The 23,064-nt window shown below is 43.1% G+C and overlaps 1 protein-coding gene and 1 long non-coding RNA gene across 4 annotated transcripts; both read right to left on the reverse strand.

Annotated features, from left to right (window-relative positions):
* Window positions 1-49: 49 nt before the first annotated feature.
* LOC110368456 lies at window positions 50-22,995 on the reverse strand. 2 transcript variants are annotated; one of them, XR_004932018.1, is made up of 8 exons: window positions 22,935-22,995; window positions 22,617-22,853; window positions 20,168-20,197; window positions 20,003-20,086; window positions 18,849-18,860; window positions 18,700-18,775; window positions 4,512-4,642; window positions 50-134 (listed from the first exon to the last, which is right to left on the reverse strand). It is a non-coding gene; the product is annotated as an uncharacterized LOC110368456 (long non-coding RNA). The 2 variants fall into 2 exon arrangements; XR_004932017.1 differs by lacking the exons at window positions 50-134; window positions 4,512-4,642 and adding an exon at window positions 17,580-18,564.
* On the reverse strand, window positions 11,373-15,425 carry LOC118564744. 2 transcript variants are annotated; one of them, XR_004932010.1, is made up of 3 exons: window positions 15,279-15,425; window positions 14,247-15,182; window positions 11,373-11,878 (listed from the first exon to the last, which is right to left on the reverse strand). XR_004932010.1 is itself a non-coding variant. In XM_036143630.1 (2 exons), exons 1-2 carry the CDS (start codon window positions 15,413-15,415, stop codon window positions 14,390-14,392), a joined length of 930 nt encoding a protein of 309 aa, XP_035999523.1. In that variant the 5' UTR covers window positions 15,416-15,425; the 3' UTR covers window positions 14,156-14,389. The 2 variants fall into 2 exon arrangements, 1 of the variants encoding a protein (XP_035999523.1); XM_036143630.1 differs by lacking the exon at window positions 11,373-11,878 and having other exon boundaries at window positions 14,156-15,182.
* Window positions 22,996-23,064: the final 69 nt, after the last annotated feature.

Consider the following 23,064-nt stretch of genomic DNA (forward strand, 5'->3'; position numbering starts at 1 on the left):
GACTAGTAATGCAGGTTAAAGCTGGCTAATTGTCAGATACCTACCATGGATGACAAATGTTGCAGATTTCTGGATGGAAAAACGCATTCTGGTTTTTCTCCACAGTGGATCCAACGAGAAATATTTTGTTCCCCCTGAAAGACAAGATCTGTTCTTACACAAATGTAATAATACCACACATTATAGACTTTTACATTACAAGTTTACAAACAAATAGTGTTTCACTCTAAATCTATTCCATCAGGTTGAGGTCAGGACTCTGTGCAGGTCAGTCTGGGTCATCCACACCAAACTCTCTCATCCACGTCTTCATAGACCTTCATCTGTGCTCTGATGCTCAATCATGCTGGAAGAGGAAGGGATCGTCTCCAAACTGGTCCCACAGAGTTGGGAGCGTGGAGTTGTCCAAAATGTCCTCGTATGCTGAAGCATTCAGAGTTCCTTTCACTGAAACTGAGGGGCCAAGCCCAGCTCCTGAACACAACACCTCTCCTGAAATCCCCTCCACCAAACATCACAACTTGGCACAATGCACTCAGACAAGTTACCGTTCCCCTGGCAACTGCCACACCCAGTCTCATCATCCATCAGATTGCCGGATGGAGAAGCGTGATGCGTCACCTCAGAGAAAGTGCCTCCTCTGCTCTTGAGTCCTGGGCCAACGTGTTTTATACAGCAGCATCTGGTATGGCTTGGATGCAGCAGCTCGGCCATGGAAACCCACGCCATGAAACGCTCCACGCACTGTTCTTGAGCTAATCTGAAGGCCACATAAAGTCGCAGACCTCTGCGCTCCTCAGCATCTACTGCCTCCACTCCGTCAGGTTACATGAACTCAAGGGGAGCTGGGGTGAACATGGGACCATAAAACTATTGTCCCAGACTATTGTTGTATAACAAGACCCTCCGCAGAGTTAGAGCAGCATATTTTTCATCATTAATTGAAGAGAATAAAAATAATCCTAGATTTCTCTTTAGTACAGTTGCCAAACTTACCCAGAGCCACAGCTCTGTTGATCCATCCATTCCCTTAGCTCTCAGTAGTAATGATTTTATGGGATTCTTCATAAATAAAATTGATGCCATTAAAAATAAAATAATTGGCATCCTCCCAAACATGATTACCTCGTCCTCAGTAAGTGAGGCAGCATTGGAGGAATCTTTAGAATCTGCGCAGTGTTTGAACTGTTTAGAAGCAGTAGAGCTTTCTGAGCTATCTAAAATTTTAGCTTCATCTAAACCTTCTACCTGTATGTTAGACCCAATCCCAACCAAGTTGTTTAAGGACATATTCCCTTTGATCAGTGGCACTATTTTAGACATGATTAATCTATCCTTAGTAAATGGATATGTACCACAGGTTTTGAAAGTAGCTGTTATTAAACCTTTACTTAAGAAACCTTCTCTTGATCAAGATGAGTTAGTAAATTACAGACCTATATCTAATCTTCTTTTCTTATCTAAAATTCTTGAGAAAGTAGTTGCTAATCAACTTTGTGAACATTTACAAAGTAATGACCTACTTGAGGAGTTTCAGTCAGGCTTCAGAGCTCATCATAGCACTGAAACAGCTCTGGTGAAGGTCACTAATGATATTCTCATGGCCTCAGATAATGGACTTGTGTCTATACTTATCCTGTTAGATCTCAGTGCTGCGTTTGATACAGTTGATCACAATATTCTCCTACAAAGACTTGAACATACTGTAGGGATTAAGGGGAAAGCATTAGGCTGGTTTAAATCTTATCTGTCAGACAGATTCCAATTTGTTCATGTTAATAATAAATCTTCCTCAAACTCTAGGGTCACCTGTGGGGTACCACAGGGTTCAGTCCTTGGACCAATTCTCTTTACTATATATATGCTTCCGATAGGCAAAATTATCAGACAGCATGGGATTAATTTCCACTGTTATGCTGATGATACTCAGCTATATTTATCCATAAATCCTGATGAATCCAATCAATTACTTCGACTGCAGTCATGTCTTGATGACATCAAAAGCTGGATGACTTTAAATTTCCTGCATCTAAATTCTGACAAGACCGAAGTTTTAATCTTTGGGCCAGAGTCCTCAAAAAATAAACTTCTTAACCAATCACTTAATCTGGGTGGCATTAAACTGGCCTCTGGTAATAAAGTAAAAAATCTTGGTGTTATTTTTGACCAAGACATGTCATTTAAATCCCATATTAAACAGGTTTCCAGAGTTTCCTTTTTTCACCTCCGGAATATCGCCAAAATTAGAAACATTCTGTCCAGGAGTGATGCTGAAAAACTGGTCCATGCATTTGTTACTTCAAGGCTGGACTATTGTAATTCTTTACTATCAGGAATTCCACAAAATGCAGTTCAAAGCCTTCAGCTGATCCAAAATGCTGCAGCAAGAGTTCTGATGAAAATCAACAAGAGGGATCATATTTCTCCAATTTTAGCTTCCCTTCATTGGCTTCCTGTTAAATCAAGAATAGAATTTAAAATTCTTCTTCTAACGTATAAAGCCCTTAATAATCAAACTCCATCATATATCAGAGCTCTGATTACCCCGTATGTTCCTAACAGAGCACTTCGCTCTCAGACCGCAGGTCTGCTGGTGGTTCCTAGAGTCTCTAAAAGTAGAATGGGAGGCAGATCCTTTAGCTATCAGGCTCCTCTCCTGTGGAACCAACTCCCAGTTTTGGTCCGTGAGGCAGACACCCTGTCTACTTTTAAGACTAGGCTTAAAAACTTTTCTTTTTGACAAAAATTATAACTAGTGACTCATGTTACTCTCAGCTACCTTTATAGTTTTACTGCTATAGGCTTAGGTTACTGGAGTATATCAGGATCTAATTTTCTCACTATATTGAGTTCTACTGTTCTTCAATTATGCATTATGTGTTGTCATTTCTGCTTTAACTTTCTGTTCTCTCTCTTTTCTCTTCATAGTAGGTACACCTGGTCTGGCGTTCTGTTAACTGTGACATCATCCAGAGAAGACGGCTCACCCGCTACTACCATCTAATGTAGAACAGATTACTAGATCAATGTGTGCTTCTGTGCTTTTTGTTTCTCTTGTTGTGTCTCTGTTCTGTCTTCTGTAACCCCAGTCGGTCGAGGCAGATGACCGTTCATACTGAGCCCGGTTCTGCCGGAGGTTTTTTTTTCCCGTTAATGGGTGGTTTTTCTTCCCACTGTCGCTTCATGCTTGCTCAGTATGAGGGATTGCAGCAAAGCCATGTACAATGCAGATGACTCTTCCTGTGGCTCTACGGTTCCCCAGGAGTGAATGCTGCTTGTCGGGACTTTGATGCAATCAACTGGTTTCCTTATATAGGACATTTTTGACCAATCTGTATAATCTGACCCAATCTGTATAATATGATTGAACTTGACTTTGTAAAGTGCCTTGAGATGACATGTTTCATGATTTGGCGCTATATAAATAAAATTGAATTGAATTGAATTGAAAACGGACCAAGCCCACGTAGGCACCCAGCTGGGCCCGCTGACATCATAATGTTTCTCTATAGGAACCAATACACCCACGGCGACCCATCATCATCCACCAGAAAGTTAAACTCCTTATGCAATCTACCTAAACCTCTTAACGTGAGGGAACTCCAGTCATTCTGCCTGAAGTGCACCTTAAAACCTTTGAGTGGTACTAAATATATAGGTCATGTATAGTGACCTATAGTGGAGAGGAGATTTCTTTATTTTTATTTATTTTATTTTTTTTGCATGTGAAGATAACATTAGGACTAACAGTGCAAACCACATTACCACAGACAAACCAGATTACTTTGTGTGGTTAACATAGCGGAAGTCTTGCACCGTCAACAACATCCAGATCCAGATCCACAAATAACCACAAATAACAATAAACGCTTTAACTGAATTGCCTGCCTCTGTACTTGCTCTCATTCAGTGTCTTCCTTCTTCAATCATAACACTGTGTCACTTCAGCTGAAGTTGTGGTGACCACCACACGGTACACACTGCCGCTATGTTAACTCTGAATGCTGGAATGCTGTCTATATAGCATTAAAGAGTCACAGACTCCAAGCTATATAGACTATACATGACCTATCTATTTAGTAACACTCAAAGGTTTTAAGGTCTTGCTGAAGTGTGACACGGTGCACACTTCAGTCTTTCTGACTTTCTGACATAAGTGTCGAACCAGCAACCGGCTAATGGCATACCATTGTGTGCCACTGTAGCCCCAGAGAGACAAGGACACAGCCTGGAGAATATATTCATTGTAAGGGCGCACTTCACGCTGATCCAGATCAAAGGCTGCGGTGTAAAGTTGGGGCGGATTTTCACCTTTCTTTTTGTCTTCGAACGCATCAGACGGAGCCGCTCCGCTGCGCCGCAGCCTTTCCCCTCCTCCCCATTCACATTCTTTGCGCCTAACTTAACGACCAACTATATAGAAAATTACTTCCTTTCTATCTTTCACGTAAACTCCTGAGGTAGGCTACTACATCTTTGACCTAAATATTACAATGGTACAAATCCCCTACCTGGGCAGCCTCCTCCGTCCAAAGCAGGTATCACTGAAGTGTCGCAGCAGGTTGTGACAAGAAAATCAACTGCTTAACGAGGTGGAGGAAGCACGAGGAACAGGCGGAGTGATGCCAGTGAAGGTTGAGAGCTGGTTGAGGATGATAAATAGAGAGGGAGCAAAAACGAAGTTGCCGTAAAAATCAAACGGACTGAAACCACACTGACAGCAGTCAGACTTCGTGATGACACTCCAGGAGATTTCCTTTATCTGCACGCCGCTGTTGTACAGCAGCAGTCCGACAGAGAGCCCGCACCGCGCCCACTATCCACGGACGTAATACACGTAATAACGCCGCCTTTCGTTTGACTCGGAAAACCAAAACAGGAGGAGGATTTTGCAATGAACATGGCTGGGTTTACTGCCGTCATGCGATCAACATGCATTACGGTAGTAATGCCTGAGACTACTTTCCTAAATAAAAGCAATGTGTGACGTGTATCCACCTATTTTATTCTTTGTTGTTTTTTTTTTACACATATCGACTTAAGTTAGTTGAAATACTTTCCTACAGCTTTATGTATTTTTTTATTATTCAGGTCTGCTGCTGAATATGGAAATATATATTTTGGTCAGAGTCACTTTTTATCCTGAATAACTACTAAAAAAATACCTACCTACTGTTGCCTTGCAGCAAGAAGGTCCTGGGTTAGTGTCCTGGGTCTTTCTGGAAGGAGTTTGTATGTGTGGGTTCTCTCTGGGAACTCCGGCTTCCTCCCACATACCAAAAACATGACTGTTTGGTTAATTGGTCTCTTTAAATTGTCCTTAGGTGTGTGTGTGAATGGTTGTTTGTCTTGTCTGGAGATAGACACCAGCACCCCTTGTGACCCCATGATGTATAAAGCGAGTAAAAAAATGGATATACATGATGTGGAATTTCTAAATTAAAGCCCTCCAAAATCTCTATGTTAAGTAAATTTTACCTAAGTTGCTGACAATGTTGCCACTGAACGGTACATTTTCAGGGGATACTGTCACTTCAACCTGATAGTAGAACACATTCAGATGTTGCTCAACAAATTTCATCCCCATCAGATGTGGAATTTCAAAGTAAAAGCCAATCAAAATCTCTATATATTCACTTTGACCTAAGTTGCTGACAATGTTGCTACTAACCCTTACAGTTTAAGTGAATTTTTTTAATTCAGCATGACTCAACAAAGCTCCTTAAGATTTGATGTGGAATTTCAAAATAAAAGACTGTTCCAACATAAATATATACGCTATATTGCAAAAAGTATTTTCTCAGCCATCCAAATGATTGGAATTAGGTGTTCCAATCACTTCCGTGGTCATAGTATAAAACCTATGCATGCAGACTGTTTTCACAAACATTTGTGAACGAATGGGTTGCTCTCAGGAGCTCAGTGAATTCCAGCGTGAAGCTGTGTCAGGATGCCACCTGTGCAACAAATTCCGTTCGTCAACTTTCCTCGCTCCTAAATATTCCTCAGTCAACTGCCGTATCATAAGAAAATGGAGGTGTTTGGGAACGACAGCAACTCAGCCAAGAAGTCTTAGGCCACGTACACTGTCGGAGCGGGGTCAGTGGATGCTGAAGCACATAGAGCGTAGAGGTTGCCAAATTTCTCCAGAGTCAAACACTACACACCTCCAAACTTCATGTGGCCTTCAGATTAGCTCAAGAATAGCGCAGAGAGCTTCATGGAATGGGTTTCCATTCTTGAGCAGCTATGCGAAGCGTTGGAGACACGTTCTTTGGAGTGACAAATCATGCTTCTCAAAACTGGAAGTCTGATGGAGGAGTCTGGGTTTGGCGGTTGCCAGGAGAACGGTGCTTGTCTGACTTCATTGTGCCAAGTGTAAAGTTTGGCAGAGGGGGAATTATGGTGTGGGGCTGATTTTCAGGAGCTGGGCTTGGCCCCTTAGTTCCAGTGAAAGGAGTTGTGAATGTTTCAACAGACCAACACATCTTGGACAATTCCCCGCTCTCAACTTTGTGGGAACAGTTTGGAGCTGGCGCCTGCCTCTCCAACATGATTATGCACCAGATGATGCATTAATGTGGTGTACATTGCCATTTGTGGGATGGACATAAAAACAGGCTCTTCCGGGGTGACGGTGATGGAACCGCTTACAGCCTTGTTTTTCAGGAAAGCAGGATGTCCAAGAAACAGCAAGGGTAAGCAGGCCTACGTCTTTATGATACAACAGTTAGATTCTGTTACTTATTTTCAATATGAGAAGCCATATCATAAAGGATGAGCAAAGATTTATGAATACCGGGCTTCTTGAACTGCAACATATGGGCATTATTGAGCTTTTTTGTATATTTGTCAAAGCACTAGTGCTAACCTCCCCTCCCTTTGAAAGGCGCGTTTTACAATGATCGTATTCTTCTTCAACAATAGCTGCATGCTACCCACTCAGAATATTAACAGTGACAACAAAGGAAAAAAGTCATGTTCATTAATAAATGGAGGGTCAACACAGTTAGGTTGAAAGAATTATGACCCAATAACTAATAATAATACTTTTACATAGATGTTTATGTTATGTTAATCTGTAATATACAAACACTTACTGTTATTTTTCCTTATGTTCTCTAAAAATATGAAATTATTTTGGGGAAGTTACCTTTTGTGGCAACAATTATAAAATTTGTTTGTTATTATATTTTAAATTTGTATTGCACTGATAGTACTCCACTACTGTTCCCTTAGAGTTTTATGGTTCTGGCTGTTTGGGGTTAGTACAAAACATAGTCTTTGCTCTTTATTGAAAATGTTACATCTTTTTAAGACTGACCAACATTTTCTTACAGCAAACTGTTATTAGTCTGTTCTACAGATCAAAGAAAAACATAACCATACAGGAAATCGTATTGCAGACAGAGAAACATCTGAGAAAATGACGATGAAAAGGTCTTTTACTACAATAGCTTTTGGTCAAAGGTGTGTGCTGCAGTCAACATCCCTGGTGTTGCAAGTCATCGCTACAGGCTTCTCCGATGTTGCTGGTTATATAAGGTAAGTATCAATTAGGGATGGACTATTAATTGCATTTGAAGTATAATTGCAATTTTTAAGAAACACAATTTCCAAACTGCAGAGGCCTGCTTTAGCCTGTAGTCCGGCGCCTCCCTTAGCCTGTAGTTAGGCTCCTCCCTTAGCCTGTAGTCCGGCGCCTCCCTTAGCCTGTAGTCCGGTGCCTTCTTTAGCCTGTAGTCCGGCTCCTCCCTTAGCCTGTAGTCCGGCGCCTTCTTTAGCCTGTAGTCCGGCTCCTTCTTTAGCCTGTAGTCCGGCGCCTTCTTTAGCCTGTAGTCCGGCGCCTTCTTTAGCCTGTAGTCCGGCGCCTTCTTTAGCCTGTAGTCCGGCTCCTCCCTTAGCCTGTAGTCCGGCGCCTTCTTTAGCCTGTAGTCCGGCGCCTCCCTTAGCCTGTAGTCCGGCGCCTTCTTTAGCCTGTAGTCCGGCGCCTTCTTTAGCCTGTAGTCCGGCGCCTTCTTTAGCCTGTAGTCCGGCTCCTCCCTTAGCCTGTAGTCCGGCGCCTCCCTTAGCCTGTAGTCCGGCTCCTCCCTTAGCCTGTAGTCCGGCGCCTCCCTTAGCCTGTAGTCCGGCGCCTTCTTTAGCCTGTAGTCCGGCTCCTCCCTTAGCCTGTAGTCCGGCGCCTTCTTTAGCCTGTAGTCCGGCTCCTTCTTTAGCCTGTAGTCCGGCGCCTCCCTTAGCCTGTAGTCCGGCGCCTCCCTTAGCCTGTAGTCCGGCTCCTCCCTTAGCCTGTAGTCCGGCTCCTCCCTTAGCCTGTAGTCCGGCTCCTCCCTTAGCCTGTAGTCCGGCGCCTTCTTTAGCCTGTAGTCCGGCTCCTTCTTTAGCCTGTAGTCCGGCGCCTCCCTTAGCCTGTAGTCCGGCTCCTCCCTTAGCCTGTAGTCCGGCTCCTCCCTTAGCCTGTAGTCCGGCGCCTTCTTTAGCCTGTAGTCCGGCGCCTTCTTTAGCCTGTAGTCCGGCGCCTCCCTTAGCCTGTAGTCCGGCGCCTTCTTTAGCCTGTAGTCCGGCGCCTCCCTTAGCCTGTAGTCCGGCGCCTCCCTTAGCCTGTAGTCCGGCTCCTCCCTTAGCCTGTAGTCCGGCGCCTTCTTTAGCCTGTAGTCCGGCGCCTTCTTTAGCCTGTAGTCCGGCGCCTTCTTTAGCCTGTAGTCCGGCGCCTTCTTTAGCCTGTAGTCCGGCTCCTCCCTTAGCCTGTAGTCCGGCGCCTTCTTTAGCCTGTAGTCCGGCGCCTCCCTTAGCCTGTAGTCCGGCGCCTCCTTTAGCCTGTAGTCCGGCGCCTTCTTTAGCCTGTAGTCCGGCGCCTTCTTTAGCCTGTAGTCCGGCGCCTCCCTTAGCCTGTAGTCCGGCGCCTCCCTTAGCCTGTAGTCCGGCGCCTCCCTTAGCCTGTAGTCCGGCGCCTTCTTTAGCCTGTAGTCCGGCTCCTCCCTTAGCCTGTAGTCCGGCGCCTCCCTTAGCCTGTAGTCCGGCGCCTTCTTTAGCCTGTAGTCCGGCTCCTCCCTTAGCCTGTAGTCTGGCTCCTCCCTTAGCCTGTAGTCTGGCTCCTCCCTTAGCCTGTAGTCCGGCTCCTCCCTTAGCCTGTAGTCCGGCGCCTTCTTTAGCCTGTAGTCCGGCGCCTCCCTTAGCCTGTAGTCCGGCGCCTTCTTTAGCCTGTAGTCCGGCGCCTTCTTTAGCCTGTAGTCCGGCGCCTCCCTTAGCCTGTAGTCCGGCGCCTCCCTTAGCCTGTAGTCCGGCTCCTCCCTTAGCCTGTAGTCCGGCGCCTCCCTTAGCCTGTAGTCCGGCTCCTCCCTTAGCCTGTAGTCCGGCTCCTCCCTTAGCCTGTAGTCCGGCTCCTCCCTTAGCCTGTAGTCCGGCGCCTTCTTTAGCCTGTAGTCCGGCGCCTTCTTTAGCCTGTAGTCCGGCTCCTTCTTTAGCCTGTAGTCCGGCGCCTCCCTTAGCCTGTAGTCCGGCTCCTCCCTTAGCCTGTAGTCCGGCGCCTTCTTTAGCCTGTAGTCCGGCGCCTTCTTTAGCCTGTAGTCCGGCGCCTCCCTTCCTGTAGTCCGGCGCCTTCTTTAGCCTGTAGTCCGGCGCCTCCCTTAGCCTGTAGTCCGGCGCCTCCCTTAGCCTGTAGTCCGGCGCCTCCCTTAGCCTGTAGTCCGGCTCCTCCCTTAGCCTGTAGTCCGGCGCCTTCTTTAGCCTGTAGTCCGGCGCCTTCTTTAGCCTGTAGTCCGGCGCCTTCTTTAGCCTGTAGTCCGGCGCCTTCTTTAGCCTGTAGTCCGGCGCCTTCTTTAGCCTGTAGTCCGGCTCCTCCCTTAGCCTGTAGTCCGGCGCCTTCTTTAGCCTGTAGTCCGGCGCCTCCCTTAGCCTGTAGTCCGGCGCCTCCTTTAGCCTGTAGTCCGGCGCCTTCTTTAGCCTGTAGTCCGGCGCCTTCTTTAGCCTGTAGTCCGGCGCCTTCTTTAGCCTGTAGTCCGGCGCCTCCCTTAGCCTGTAGTCCGGCGCCTCCCTTAGCCTGTAGTCCGGCGCCTCCCTTAGCCTGTAGTCCGGCGCCTTCTTTAGCCTGTAGTCCGGCTCCTCCCTTAGCCTGTAGTCCGGCGCCTCCCTTAGCCTGTAGTCCGGCGCCTTCTTTAGCCTGTAGTCCGGCTCCTCCCTTAGCCTGTAGTCCGGCTCCTCCCTTAGCCTGTAGTCTGGCTCCTCCCTTAGCCTGTAGTCCGGCTCCTCCCTTAGCCTGTAGTCCGGCGCCTTCTTTAGCCTGTAGTCCGGCGCCTCCCTTAGCCTGTAGTCCGGCGCCTTCTTTAGCCTGTAGTCCGGCGCCTCCCTTAGCCTGTAGTCCGGCGCCTTCTTTAGCCTGTAGTCCGGCGCCTTCTTTAGCCTGTAGTCCGGCTCCTTCTTTAGCCTGTAGTCCGGCGCCTTCTTTAGCCTGTAGTCCGGCTCCTCCCTTAGCCTGTAGTCCGGCGCCTTCTTTAGCCTGTAGTCCGGCGCCTTCTTTAGCCTGTAGTCCGGCTCCTCCCTTAGCCTGTAGTCCAGCGCCTCCCTTAGCCTGTAGTCCGGCGCCTCCCTTAGCCTGAGCCAACTCATTGTCCCCCTAATGTGTTTATCATGTAACTTGTGCAGATACAGAGTGACACATTTAGCAGATGGTTCCATGAGCAGTGCCAAGGTTAAGATCAAGATGTCTTGAAAGCTATGAGGGAATCCAACTGGAACTGTCCTTTGTTTTGTTTGTTGAAAACAAAGTTCTGTGTCAGCAAACAATGTAAATATTATTAATATTTTTGAACATTTTATGGTTACCTTTTTCCATTTCAGTTTTTTCTGGACCTTGTTTTATTTTGCGTGTGTAATTTGGTATGTACATAGTGTGAAAATGTAAACCTCAGCAATTTGGATAAAGAGAATTGTAAAATCTTATGTTGAGTTGCTTTTTTCAATTGTCACTGAAAACATAAGGGTTAGTAGCAACATTGACAGCAACTCAGGTAAAAGTGACTATATAGAGAGATTTTGAAGGGCCTTTATTTTGAAATTCCATATCAGATGTGGATAAAATTTGTTGAGCATCATCTGGAGATGTTCTACTGTCAGCCTGAAGTGACAGTATCCCCTGAACACGTACCGTTTAGTAGCAACATTGACAGTAACTTAAGTCAAATTGACTTAATGTAGAGATGGATTTTGATGAGTAAGATCTCGAGATCTAAATCTGACGTCTGTAAGGGAAAGTGGTCACTTGGAAAAACAAATTGTTTGTGTATGCCTGTGCAAATTCTCAGTTATCCGGGTCATCGCAACAGCAAGCCTGTTTAAGGCTGTTAATTTTTTAGTAGCTATTCAGGCTAAAAATAGGCCATAGGCTGAAGCTCAAAATGAGGCTAGAAATAGGATTTCGCTCCACTAACCTGGGGACTACTTTTCGACAGCAGTTTTCCAATCTTAAATATGTACTCGAGCTGGGGAAAAAAGTTCTCCATGGGATTCCTGCCAGTATTTGAGAAAATGGGTGCCAAAGGTGGCAGTTTACCCAAAAAAGTGACAAATTTGGGTCTTCTACCATTTTCAAACCCTTGTAACTTTTTTATTATTCAGGCGATCGGACTCAAAATTATGATTCCTACAGACATTCATACTTACTCAGAGCTTATAAAGCGGCAATGTTCTGCGTGCTTTAAGTAAGGAATTATTCTAAATGAAAAAATACACTTTTTAACAATTTCACAATTGCCCATAATATATCTTTATTGCACATGAAAACTGCAATTCTTTGAATTTTCAATTGAAAAACTCTAATAACAAGATCTCCTTTTGTGTCTGGTTAACTAATAACTATGAAAAGTGGTGTGAATTTTATCACCTAGCACAGTGATTCCCAACCTGGGGTCCGCGCCCCCCTAGGGGGGGCGCCAGAGATCACAGGAGGGGCGCAGAGCTTTCTCTGCTTTGAGGTGATGAAAATTATGGTTAAAAAAAAGAAAAGAAAATTATGGTTGTGATCATAATTAAAAAATCTGCACACCCAAATCGATTTTACAATATTTATAAATTGTATTAAATATTTTGGTCCAAGGTTGAATAATTTTTGGTTCACGCATGTCAGTGCAACATCCGGGTCCCGCGGATAGGCAAAAACAGTACTGTTCTTGTCTACTACATGACAAAACGGGTGATTTAGAGTGTACTTTTAGTTAGTTTTGGAATCTAAACAATGCCTACGACTTGTTGTGCTCCCGGTCGCACAGAGAGGCATTCCAAATCATTGGATGTACGTTTCTTTCGTTTACCGAAGGAGGAAGGACGAAGAAAGAAATGGATATTTTCAATGAAAAGAGCGCAGGCAGACCCTCCCAATGGACTGGGGGAGCCATCATACTACGACAGAATTTGCAGTCTACACTTCATCTGCGGAAAATACAACTTAATTCTGCTCTAGTCATTGTTCTGCTTAAATAGCGGCGGAGGGGAGGTGGCGATCGCTAGAAGGGGCCGGGAGAAGCGGAGTCGATGCGCTGCAGCCGCTGTCTGCTGCTCCAGATAGCGGCTCCATTACGCCCCCTGTTCACGCGCGCTAGTACGTCTGTGTTTACGTTGCAATGTCGCCCACACACCCACCCATTTTAACAAGACAAAAACACCAAAATAATCCTTTGTATATGTCGCGGTACGGAACCCTTGGCCAGCATTTCACAGACTCGCTCCGTCCCTTCAGGCTTTTGCTGTGTGGATCTGGCAATCTGATACCATCAACCATCAACTTACTCTTAAAACCATCTTGTGATACGTTATCTAAAAAAGAAAAATACGTGGAGAACTCGTCAGCGACACACTATCAACTGTAGTTAAAGTTGTAAACTTCATCAAAGCTCGCCCTTCTAATAAAATACTTTTTGCCCAGCTGTGTGAGGACGAAGCTCATCAAACACTGCTGCTACACACCGAGGTGAGGTGGTTGTCGCGTGGACTCGTGCTTGTGCGTTTTATTGAGCTACAAGAAAAAATAAAAGAATTCATCCAAGATCACAATCGGCCACTCTTTGAACAACTGACTGACGCGTTTTGGATCAAAGCGGCTTATCTGGCAGACACATTCACTTTGTTCAACGAAACAAACAAGCGGATGCAGGGGCCAGAATCGAACATCATGCTTTGCAAAAACGCCCTGGACGCTTTTGTGCGCAAACTGGAATACAGAGTCACTAAAATGTCAAAGGGGGACTTGCAGCATTTCCCGCTGCTGCTGAAACAGTCTGGTGGCGCCGTGCGTGCGTCTTTGCGCACAGAGTTTACGCGGCACATGAACCTTCTCCGCGATGAGATTCAGAGCCGCTTTGCCGACATGGACCAGTATTTATCCAGAGAATCGTGGGTGTTGGAACCCTACGTTTCCACCCCGAAGGACGTAGAATACATCGGCTGTGAAGATGAGCTTTGTGACCTTCAAGCTGATTCCGTGTCCAAAAGATATTTCCAGGAAAAAGGATTTCAAAAGTTCTGGATTGCCAAAAGACACGCTGTAGCTCCCACACTGGCCAAACACACAACAACCAGGGTTATTCTCCCATTTAGCACTACATGCCTGTCTGAAGCAGCTTTCAGCGCGCTATTAACAATAAAAACTAAAGTCAGAAACAGACTCGATGTTCACTAGGACTTTAGACTAGCTATCACAACAATCAAACCTGACATCGCATCCCTGGTCAAAAATATGCAAGCTCAAGGTACCCATTAGTAACTGAACAAATAAGAAGTAAAAAAAGTTTTAAGTTTAGTACTGGTTTCTGAAACTGTTGTATAATTTTATTTTTTAAGCCAGTAGTTGAGTGTGTATAATCACATGGGACTGTTTTTTTTTTTTTTTTTTTAGTTTATACTTTATGCATGTTTGTAAATTAGAACTGGAAAATATATTGAAAATGTGGACATGCTCATGAAAGTTAAGCTTAGGTTTGAAGTTTATATGTTAGGTCTCTTTTTTGGAGTTTGTAGTTAATTTCTGTGCACTGTACACCCGTTGACATAAAAAATACATTATTAATCAAAAATAATAAGAACAAAATTACATAGCTGCCATTTATTCTTTATTTTTCAAATAAATAAATGTTCATTACAAATCACTTTAATCTTTTAATACGTTTGTGCGGGCCTGTGTAAGGCTTGGGGGTGCTTGGCTTGTCTTGGACTTCAGCAGGGGGGGCTTTAAGAAATAAAGGTTGGGAACCACTGACCTAGCAGACCAGTTACAATATTGGAAGCAAAATTTTACACAGCTAAAATTTGAACAGTGAAAACTAGGCACGAAGACATTTCTGTTTTTAAACAATGACTTTTGTTGGACCCAGCAAGAGATGTTAAACTTTTTAGGATCACTTCAGGTTGTTACGACTTCAGAATTACAATAGAAAATAGTGTGATGGGTGGTACCCTTCCCTGACGATGTTTCCTCTCCAAAATCTACATTGTCCCACACTAGAACAATAAAGTTATTACTGGCAAACCCTTGTGGGAGATCCAAACCTCTGGACAACTGAAGCTGAGCAAGACTTGTCTCAAAACCTACAACAGATTCCCAAGATACACAGTGACCAAGTTTACTCACCATATTTACAACCTGAAATGACCCTGTCAAGTAGTGCAGAGTTAAACCAAGTGTTAGAGATTTTGGGGTTTGATTTCTACCTTTTGAGGATAAATAAATAATATCTTGGCAGATTGACAGTAAACGAAGATCAACCTCCTCCGATACATTAACCATGTTAGATAATGTCAACTCATCACTTACACCTATGCACCAAGCAAGTAAATTATACAGTTCAATTGGCACAATCTTTCTAGCTGAGGAAATATTTAGATCCTCAGATGTAGGAGGCCAATTGGCACTCATTTTAGGGGCACTCTTAACTGCTTGTTTAAGAATTATACCTGCACTATCAATGGTTCTGGTATGGTCTCGTTGTGCTGCATATGTACGACCTTCCTGAACTGTCTCTCCACCACTCGACAAAGTATCTTGCGATCCTGATGACTCAGTTTCAGTTGATGAACCCTTGTTGAGAAGTCCTGTAGCTTCTGTAAAAACCATTTCACTCAGGTTTTTCCTCAGAGGCTTGTAGAAATTTAGTTGGGGAAAGTCTTGCCTCAGTCTTTTCTTCAGAAGATCTGATCTGTGAAAAAGTTACAAGGAATAATAAATATATGTTGATGTGAATAATATCAAAATCTATTAATGAATCATAATTCTATTAATGAATCATAATTACCTGTAACTTCCATGACCATGGTGTTCTCGTATCATTTTCTGGAACAGGGAAGAGAGCTTTTTCATCCTGAAGATTTCCTGTTTTTTAATCAACTGTGCCCGAATTATTTTGTCACAAAATTCTGTGTACAGTGGCATACTCCCAGACTTTTGGCATCCTGTGTGAAACAATGCAAAATACAGATTAGTTAAAATGCTTACTCAATCTTAAAATTAACAATGATAGAATATCTCATTCAATAAAATTTTATGGTTAAAATGTTTTATGTAAAACTGCATCCAAATGTTTATTCTACATTATTTACTACAATATAATTTCTCTATAAACTGGGCTTCATTTGTAAGAATAATCAACTTTCAAAAACGTTTAACCCCAGAATGTAACCCTACCATCAATATAAGGTTCACTCTCAAGTATTTGTATTTCACATATATTCTACTTGAATTATCTGAAATTCACCTTTCATCACTTGTAGCCACCAGAAATCTTGTACATTCTTTGTAGCACCGTTTGTGGTACCGCACTTCAATTGCGACACAATCTTTTCCACGTACATCCTTGAGGATGGATTCGTCCATTTTCAGTTCAGCTGCTTTAACCAAACTCCCTAGCAAAGAGAGAGTTAAAAAAAAGTTTAATCATAAACCAGCTGCCAACAAATAATATAAAATACCTTTTCTCTGTTTTATGAGACTGAACTGGTAGTTGGGTGACAAATTTAAAATCTAACCATTATTTGACAAATGAATGAATTGCCTATCATCACTTCAAGTTCATAATAATGCCTTTTATTATTATTGAGGCCCTACACATAGCCTTCATACGCCTTTTTCATAATGATATGAGCAGGCTTGGGCTGGCACCAATTACACATGCATTTTTTTTTATTACTTTTGCTTTTGGTTATAAGCCACAAACAAAGATGCAGTCTGCAAATTATCTACTCACCAGCATTTATAGTTTCTGCTTGGACCAATTTATCTTTCTTTGTCATGTGTCCTTCTTTCACAAAGCGGTCAAGCCTCTTGCAAATTATACAGATAGCAGGAAGTACATTGCCAGACCTCGATGATTTAGTCGTGGATCTTAACCGTTTTGGCGATGGTGGCCGGCTAGTCGTGGACGTGATTGTGGAAGATTCGTGATCAGAATCAGAACCATTGTTGTCACCACCAGATGCTCCCCGTTTTTCTGCTAGTTTTTCAGCACTGGCAATTCGTTTCTTATGGATGAAACGTCTATAACAAGTTGGATGAAAACCAAGTTTGTGTACCTCCATGAAGCCAGGGTTGACGTGGAATCATCATCGTTGTTATTTTTGGCGAACTCGTCATCGTGTACACATACAACCTCCGCTAACGTGCGGTCGATTCTGTCAATTTGTAGCCACTTACGGGCACATACAACCAGCTTCTTCCAACGAACAACTGTTAGTGGCTGTGTCCGTTCTTTGTCCACCGATGATATGTGTGTGATGCATATATAATCCTCATTTTTCTGGCGTTTTTTGTCTGACCCAACGGGAATACGCTGTTCCACGGGAGAGGCCATGTTTGTTGTTGTTGTTTTCTTTCCGCTCGAAGTGCGAGAGCGTACCTGAATGACGCGCTCTGATTGGCTAACGGCTAGGCGGCTTGATTCGAGTGTAGATTAGCGGTGTGATTACGGTGTGATCAGGCTACCGATATAGTTACACTTTTAAGTAATTACTGTAAAAATACTGGCGCAAAGCGATTGGAGAACTTTTGGTTATGGGCTCAAAATTCACTTAGGATTTTATTGTAGGTGTCATTTAGTAGTCCCTAAATAGGTAGAGCGAACCTGAACGATACAGGCTTCAGCCTATGGCCTAAAAGTGACTCTGACCAAAATATATATATCCATATTCAGCAGCAGATCTGAATAATATAAAAACATAAAGCTGTAAGAAATTATTTCAACTAACTTAAGTCGATATGTGTAAAAAAACAAAGAATAAAATAGGTGGATACACGTCACACATTGCTTTTATTTTGGAAAGTAGTCTCAGGCATTACTACCGTAATGCATGTTGATCGCATGATCTACAAAACCAATTGAGGGCTGGCATGACTGCAGTAAACTCAGCCATATTCATTGCAAAATCGCCTCACTTTTCTTGCGGAATATCCTCTTGCTCCCCCTCTCACCTGATGTTCAGAGTTCTTTTGTGACCTCCTGGATGAGTTGTTGATGAACAACATCAGTTATTCTGGTGCTCCGCTCACTCCTGGGAGGGTTCTCCACTATGATTCACAATTAAGGGATAACAGCTTTTTGCTGTGGTTCTCTGGAGTCCAAAGCCACAGAAACAGCTTTTAAAACCCTTTCCAGACTAATAGATGTCCACCTTTGTGTCATCAGTTCTTGAAACTTTTTAAATCAGGCCTTGGCATGTTGTTATTTTTTTTTAGATCTTTTAGCTGACTTCATGTTGTTAGACATGTTCTATTAAAGATCGGCAGGAATCTGCTCTAGTGGTGGCGAGTCAATTTGAACTCAGCATTCTGAAATTTTATCAGTCACTCATGATTTAAGTGGGAGCTATTACTTTTCCCTAGCTGGACCAGATTTTTTTTTCTTAGTGAATTAAATCATGTGAATTTTATGTTTGATTAGTCGGGTTATCTTGGTCTGATATTAAATTGTTTGTACTAGTGGTGACACCTCTGAGCCACCGTAAGCGAATATTTAAGTAGCAAATTGCAACAACAACAAAAATAATCACAGCCCTGAAGATGCTGTTTATTTGATATGGTGACTGAGGCACCCTGCCGAGAGAGGCCGTCCCAGCCTGAAACTCTCTTTCTCACAACCCCCTTGTGAGTTGTCCTCCGGCTGCATGGTCAGAATTCACTCTGACATCAATTATTTCATCATGGCTTTAATTTCATGGCACAACAGTTGTAAAGCGTGTTAAGAGGAAATGTACACTTCCAGTCAAATGTCCAGACTCACCTTTGTCATTCAGTGGTTTTTCCTTATTTTTTTATAACTTTTGACACTGAAGATACAAGATGAAGACATCAAAAGTATCTAGAATAGGTATCAAACACTAAATCGTGAAATAACTCATAGCATCTTGAATATTTTAGTTTTTCCAAAATATTTTCCTAAAACAAGACAAACCATTGAATGAGGAGGTGAGTAAATGTTTGACTGGTAGTGCAGATGAGATAAATATGATAAATGAGGTGAAATGAGTTAATGTCCATGTCCTAGTTGAGGTATGGCATCATCATCCACTGGAACAGCAGCTTCAACATCCCTAAAGTCACGAAACATGACATTTTATCAGTAAGATTTACATCACTTTACATCAGGGCCACTGAAATGAGTTTGTATTAACATCAACTAGTACCATTTTTTGTTCCCACATTACAATGATCTTATATCTTAGTACCTGTTTGGCTGCTGGTTTGGTCCTCTACGTCTCTTCCAAAGATAAAGAGCAAGTGCAACAAGGGCAATGCTACCTACTGTGGAATTAAAGAATAAATATTTAGGAAATTGCCACATTTACTAATAGAAGAGACAAATTTCAGATCTCACCTTACTGCCAGGCTTTGTAAGGATATTTTGGCCAAAAGCGAAGCAAGTGGACGGATAATGGCAAAAAAGATCGTTTAGTAGTTGAGCATCGTTGTTATGTGTAAGGCAGTTGTTCATTTTGGCCTCCAATGTGAAAGAAGAGATCCAGTATTTATTCTAATACATAAACATAAAGCTGCACTGGAGGCACAATATCTGAATGTAAATCTATGTATCATATGCATATTTCACCATCTATGAAATATAAGCACTTCTTCCTCTTTTTGTCGTAGTGCTCTGTACACACAAAATCAGAACAGCACACAAAAACAGAAGGAACAACCCGTTGCTTATCCTTTACCTGCTTTTGATCTAAATTTATGATCAAAATCTAAATTAACGTCTTTGTCAGCACAAAGTTATTTGGTTGTAAAACCATTTTCCCATTTAGAGTTGAAAGAGATGATGGACATGTTTTTGGACCTTATTCTTCCATATTTCCCTCCAGTCAGGCACGTGTGAAAAACAAACAACAGGACAAATATCGCTGAGACACAGCGTTAATTTGCAAGTTGTTGACCAGATAAATATTTCCATCTATGCAGCCACTTGTCTACACCTGATCCTTGCAGGGTAAATGCTGGTGCCTCTCTCCAGTGGTCACTGGGGTACAACCCTGGGGAGGTCAAAGGTCCTTCACAGGGAACCAAGCACACACACACACCTAAGGTGACCTACAAATATAACAGTCGTGTTCTTGGACTGTGGGAGGAAGCAAGAGAGAAAACACAGGCATGCACAGGGAGAACAAACTCCATGCAGAGAGTAGCCATTCCTGCTGGGATCTGAAGCCAGGCCCTCAGTACAAAGCAGATGAATCCAATCAGTCTCCCATCATCAGGGGTGAAGCACGCTCTGAAACAAGCTCCACCCAAGGAGGACAGGGTGTCCCCGACACACACGGTCATTGCTTTGACTGGAAAGGCTACTAGACAGAAGTAGCAGCAGGGACTGAAGCAGAGTCTGCAGCAGAGAGGGAGGGCAGAGCTGACTGAGCAGGTGAAACGGCACACTGAGGTGTTGGAGACGGGCGCAAGTAGGAGGAGAGAAGATTTGTGCCTGAAGCATTGAATCTGAACGCAGAGCGTCACAGCTAGATGAAGACTGGAACTCACAGATGACTGCTAAGGCAATGTATCCTGGACTGATACCCTCTGCTTTCTTCTCTTTGTTGGAAGTGGTTGGTGATGGGGAAGAAACTGAAACACAGGAAAAAACTCTAGTTAATGTTCAGAGAAAACAGGAAAGGTTAAAGACGTTCATCTTTAACCAATACTTACCAGAAATCCAAAGGCAGTTGGGGTCAGTGCCTTGTGAAAAGAAATGAAAGCACAAGAAAGTGTTACTTGATCAATAGAATCAGAAAAGGTACATCACCATATACTAAACGTAGCCACCTCCATTATTTTCAATGGAGAACTATCGTAAACTTTTAGTGTGAAGTCAGTAGAAAAATTTTAGGAAAGCTTTCAGAAAATCATTTTGATTCAACATCAAGTTTGTCTAAACTCTCCTCTAGCTGATCAAGTAATGTTTAAGCTGAAAAGATCAAATTTAGCGTGAACAGTTTTTCCCTGGAGTCATCTTTACTAAACAGTGCGTCCCTCTGGCACATGAAGAAAATATACAGACCCATTCAATGACACATTTAAGTGACTCGATTCACTAAGTGAAACGCGTTATAAAGATCGATTACACACAGCTTAATTTTTTCTAGACTTTATTTTGTTTATGATGATTTTCTGTGGACAACTAAAAAAAAAACTAGTAGATCTGGTAGAGCATTATTGTGAAGTAGAAAGAATTTGATGCATTGTTGTTGTTTTTTGGCATTGATTTGTATCCAGTTTCTTTTACTGAGATACCGCTGTGTTTACACCACTTCAGGACGTGACAGACCACATTTTCCATGATCTAATGCGGTCAAAATGGCCACCAACTCCCATCATGCAACACGGTCAAAATGGCCAACAGCCATAACAACAACGAGACAACAACGAGATAACATTGCTATGATAAAGGTATTTAACGCAGCCGCGCACTGCGTTCTTTCTTCTTTACTTGGCACTCCGCCAGACTGGGAAGACATACACACAGCTGTTCACTCCGTGGGATTCCCGCCCCCCCCCCCACACACACACACGTGCTTGATTTCTTGCTGGATCAAGAATCTCCGAAGCAACTTCATCCCTGCACTGCCGATGCAGGAGGTAGACTTTAAAAAGTGCTTTTGAATCCACTTCGATCAAAGACTGAGAGCCGTTCATCTCCCAGTGATCGTCGAACCTCGCTTTTGTCTGGCCGACAAAGCGTCTGAAAAGCCCAGAGAGACGAAGGGGTTCTCCTCCCGTTCCTCGCTGACGGACGGACCGGCACCGCCGAAACTGAGACCAGCTTTGCGGACCCGAGACCAGAACACCCGCTGAGGCAACGTCAGAGTAAAGAAAAGATTCCCCTCTTTCTTTTATTTCTCTTTTCACCCATAAAGGTGATATATATTTTGTGCCTGGGCAGAACCTATCAGGATTTAGTTTAATGCTTAATTACTCCAAGACGGAGTTTATTTTACCTGCTGGATATTTCTGATGTATGTCCATGCATTTTGTAAGTGATTTTGGCTGTGTTTTGGTTTGTGGTCCTTATAAGTGGCTCGCCGAGAGCCGATTTTTCAATCTTTTTCCATTTTTCTTTCCTTCTTCTTATCTCCAGTTCAATTGCTTTGTCTGAATTTTCAGTCCGTGCTCTTTCTTTGAATTCCTCATTCAGACCACCTCCCTAGTCAAGGCACACTCCACATGAGCGTGGGCGCTGATTACGTCATTAAGACCTTCCCCTTTACGCATCACGCAAGGTTGCAAGCTACGTGTCGTCACAGTTGCCATCTTTGGACAGGGCAGCGTAGCTAAGCTATTAGCTAGCTTGTTGGAAAACAGGGAAGCGTCCATCCCGTTCTCAGAGCTATTTCTGTCTTTCAATGCTGCTACCTCAAATGCCAACATCTTGAATGTGATGTTCAAACAACTGTGAATTGAACTGAGATTGCTACCTCTTACCATTGCTATCTCTTATTCATTTTTGACTTGTTTATTTTCATATATTTTTGCATGTTTATTTTAGTAGTGAGTGAGTTTCCTCGGTTGTTGAATTAGAATAATTACTATAACAGGGAATTGCTTTTGGTTCAATAAATAACAATGTGTGGAATAATAACTGTTTGTTTATTTCGATCCAGAGTTGCATGTTTTTTCAGAATACAGAGTTACCTCTTTTTGAGTTAACGTCTGAGATTAATACAGAGACATTTACATTGGATGGTGATAATGGAGTAAGGATTAAACTCTAACTGCAGTTATAATTTGGGTTATCAACGCTTGCTGGATAAATCTCATCGGTCAGAAACCGATCAGACCTCCTGTTCCAGCATAAATGAGTTCATAACAGCTAATTAATAAGTGCATTATTGGTATTAATCATTACAAGCTTATAGCCCTGGGATCACCACCATCTGAACCATATTTGTTATAGCTACCATTTGAGTTTGAATGACCTTTTATTAAAATTATAATAACAAATTATAATTAATAATAAAAAAGGACAGCAAAGTCTGTGAGGTGTAACATGGCACACGTATCCAAGATTATTAGGTATGAATACGTTTCCCTACATTTCTCTACATTTCATATGTAGTCTCCAGCTAGAGAATTGCAATTAACTTTAAATGGGAAATACCTGTACATTCTTCTGCGTGAATGTTTCCCCCATCCCCCTCAAATTGACAGCCAGTTCCTGCTGGGCTGGAAGCAAAAGCACGACCATCACGTTGGCACGCTGTGTGGAGCAGCAGCGGTGCTGAGCAGTCTGGGAGGAGGCCATGTTGAACCAGTTTATCATTACAGAACACTACCGTCACATCAGCAGCACATCCTGCAGCCTTGCAGTAGAACACTGGATCTGAGCCCCCAGCACCTGTAGCATGACAGAGAAAACGTGTCACATAGACATGTTGACGTTTTCTCATTAGTCTGAGTAAGAGAAGACATTTCTGACCTGTAGAGACTGGAGGGTGCAGAGTCTGTCCAAAAGGAAGCTGCAAAAGCACGCTTATCCCTACGGAAACAAAAATATGAAGATAAATCAAGGTTCTCTACTGGTGACTAGTAGTGCAGGATAAAGCTGG

The sequence above is a fragment of the Fundulus heteroclitus genome, chromosome 12 (assembly GCF_011125445.2).
Source record: "Fundulus heteroclitus isolate FHET01 chromosome 12, MU-UCD_Fhet_4.1, whole genome shotgun sequence".
Lineage (NCBI taxonomy): Eukaryota > Metazoa > Chordata > Actinopteri > Cyprinodontiformes > Fundulidae > Fundulus > Fundulus heteroclitus.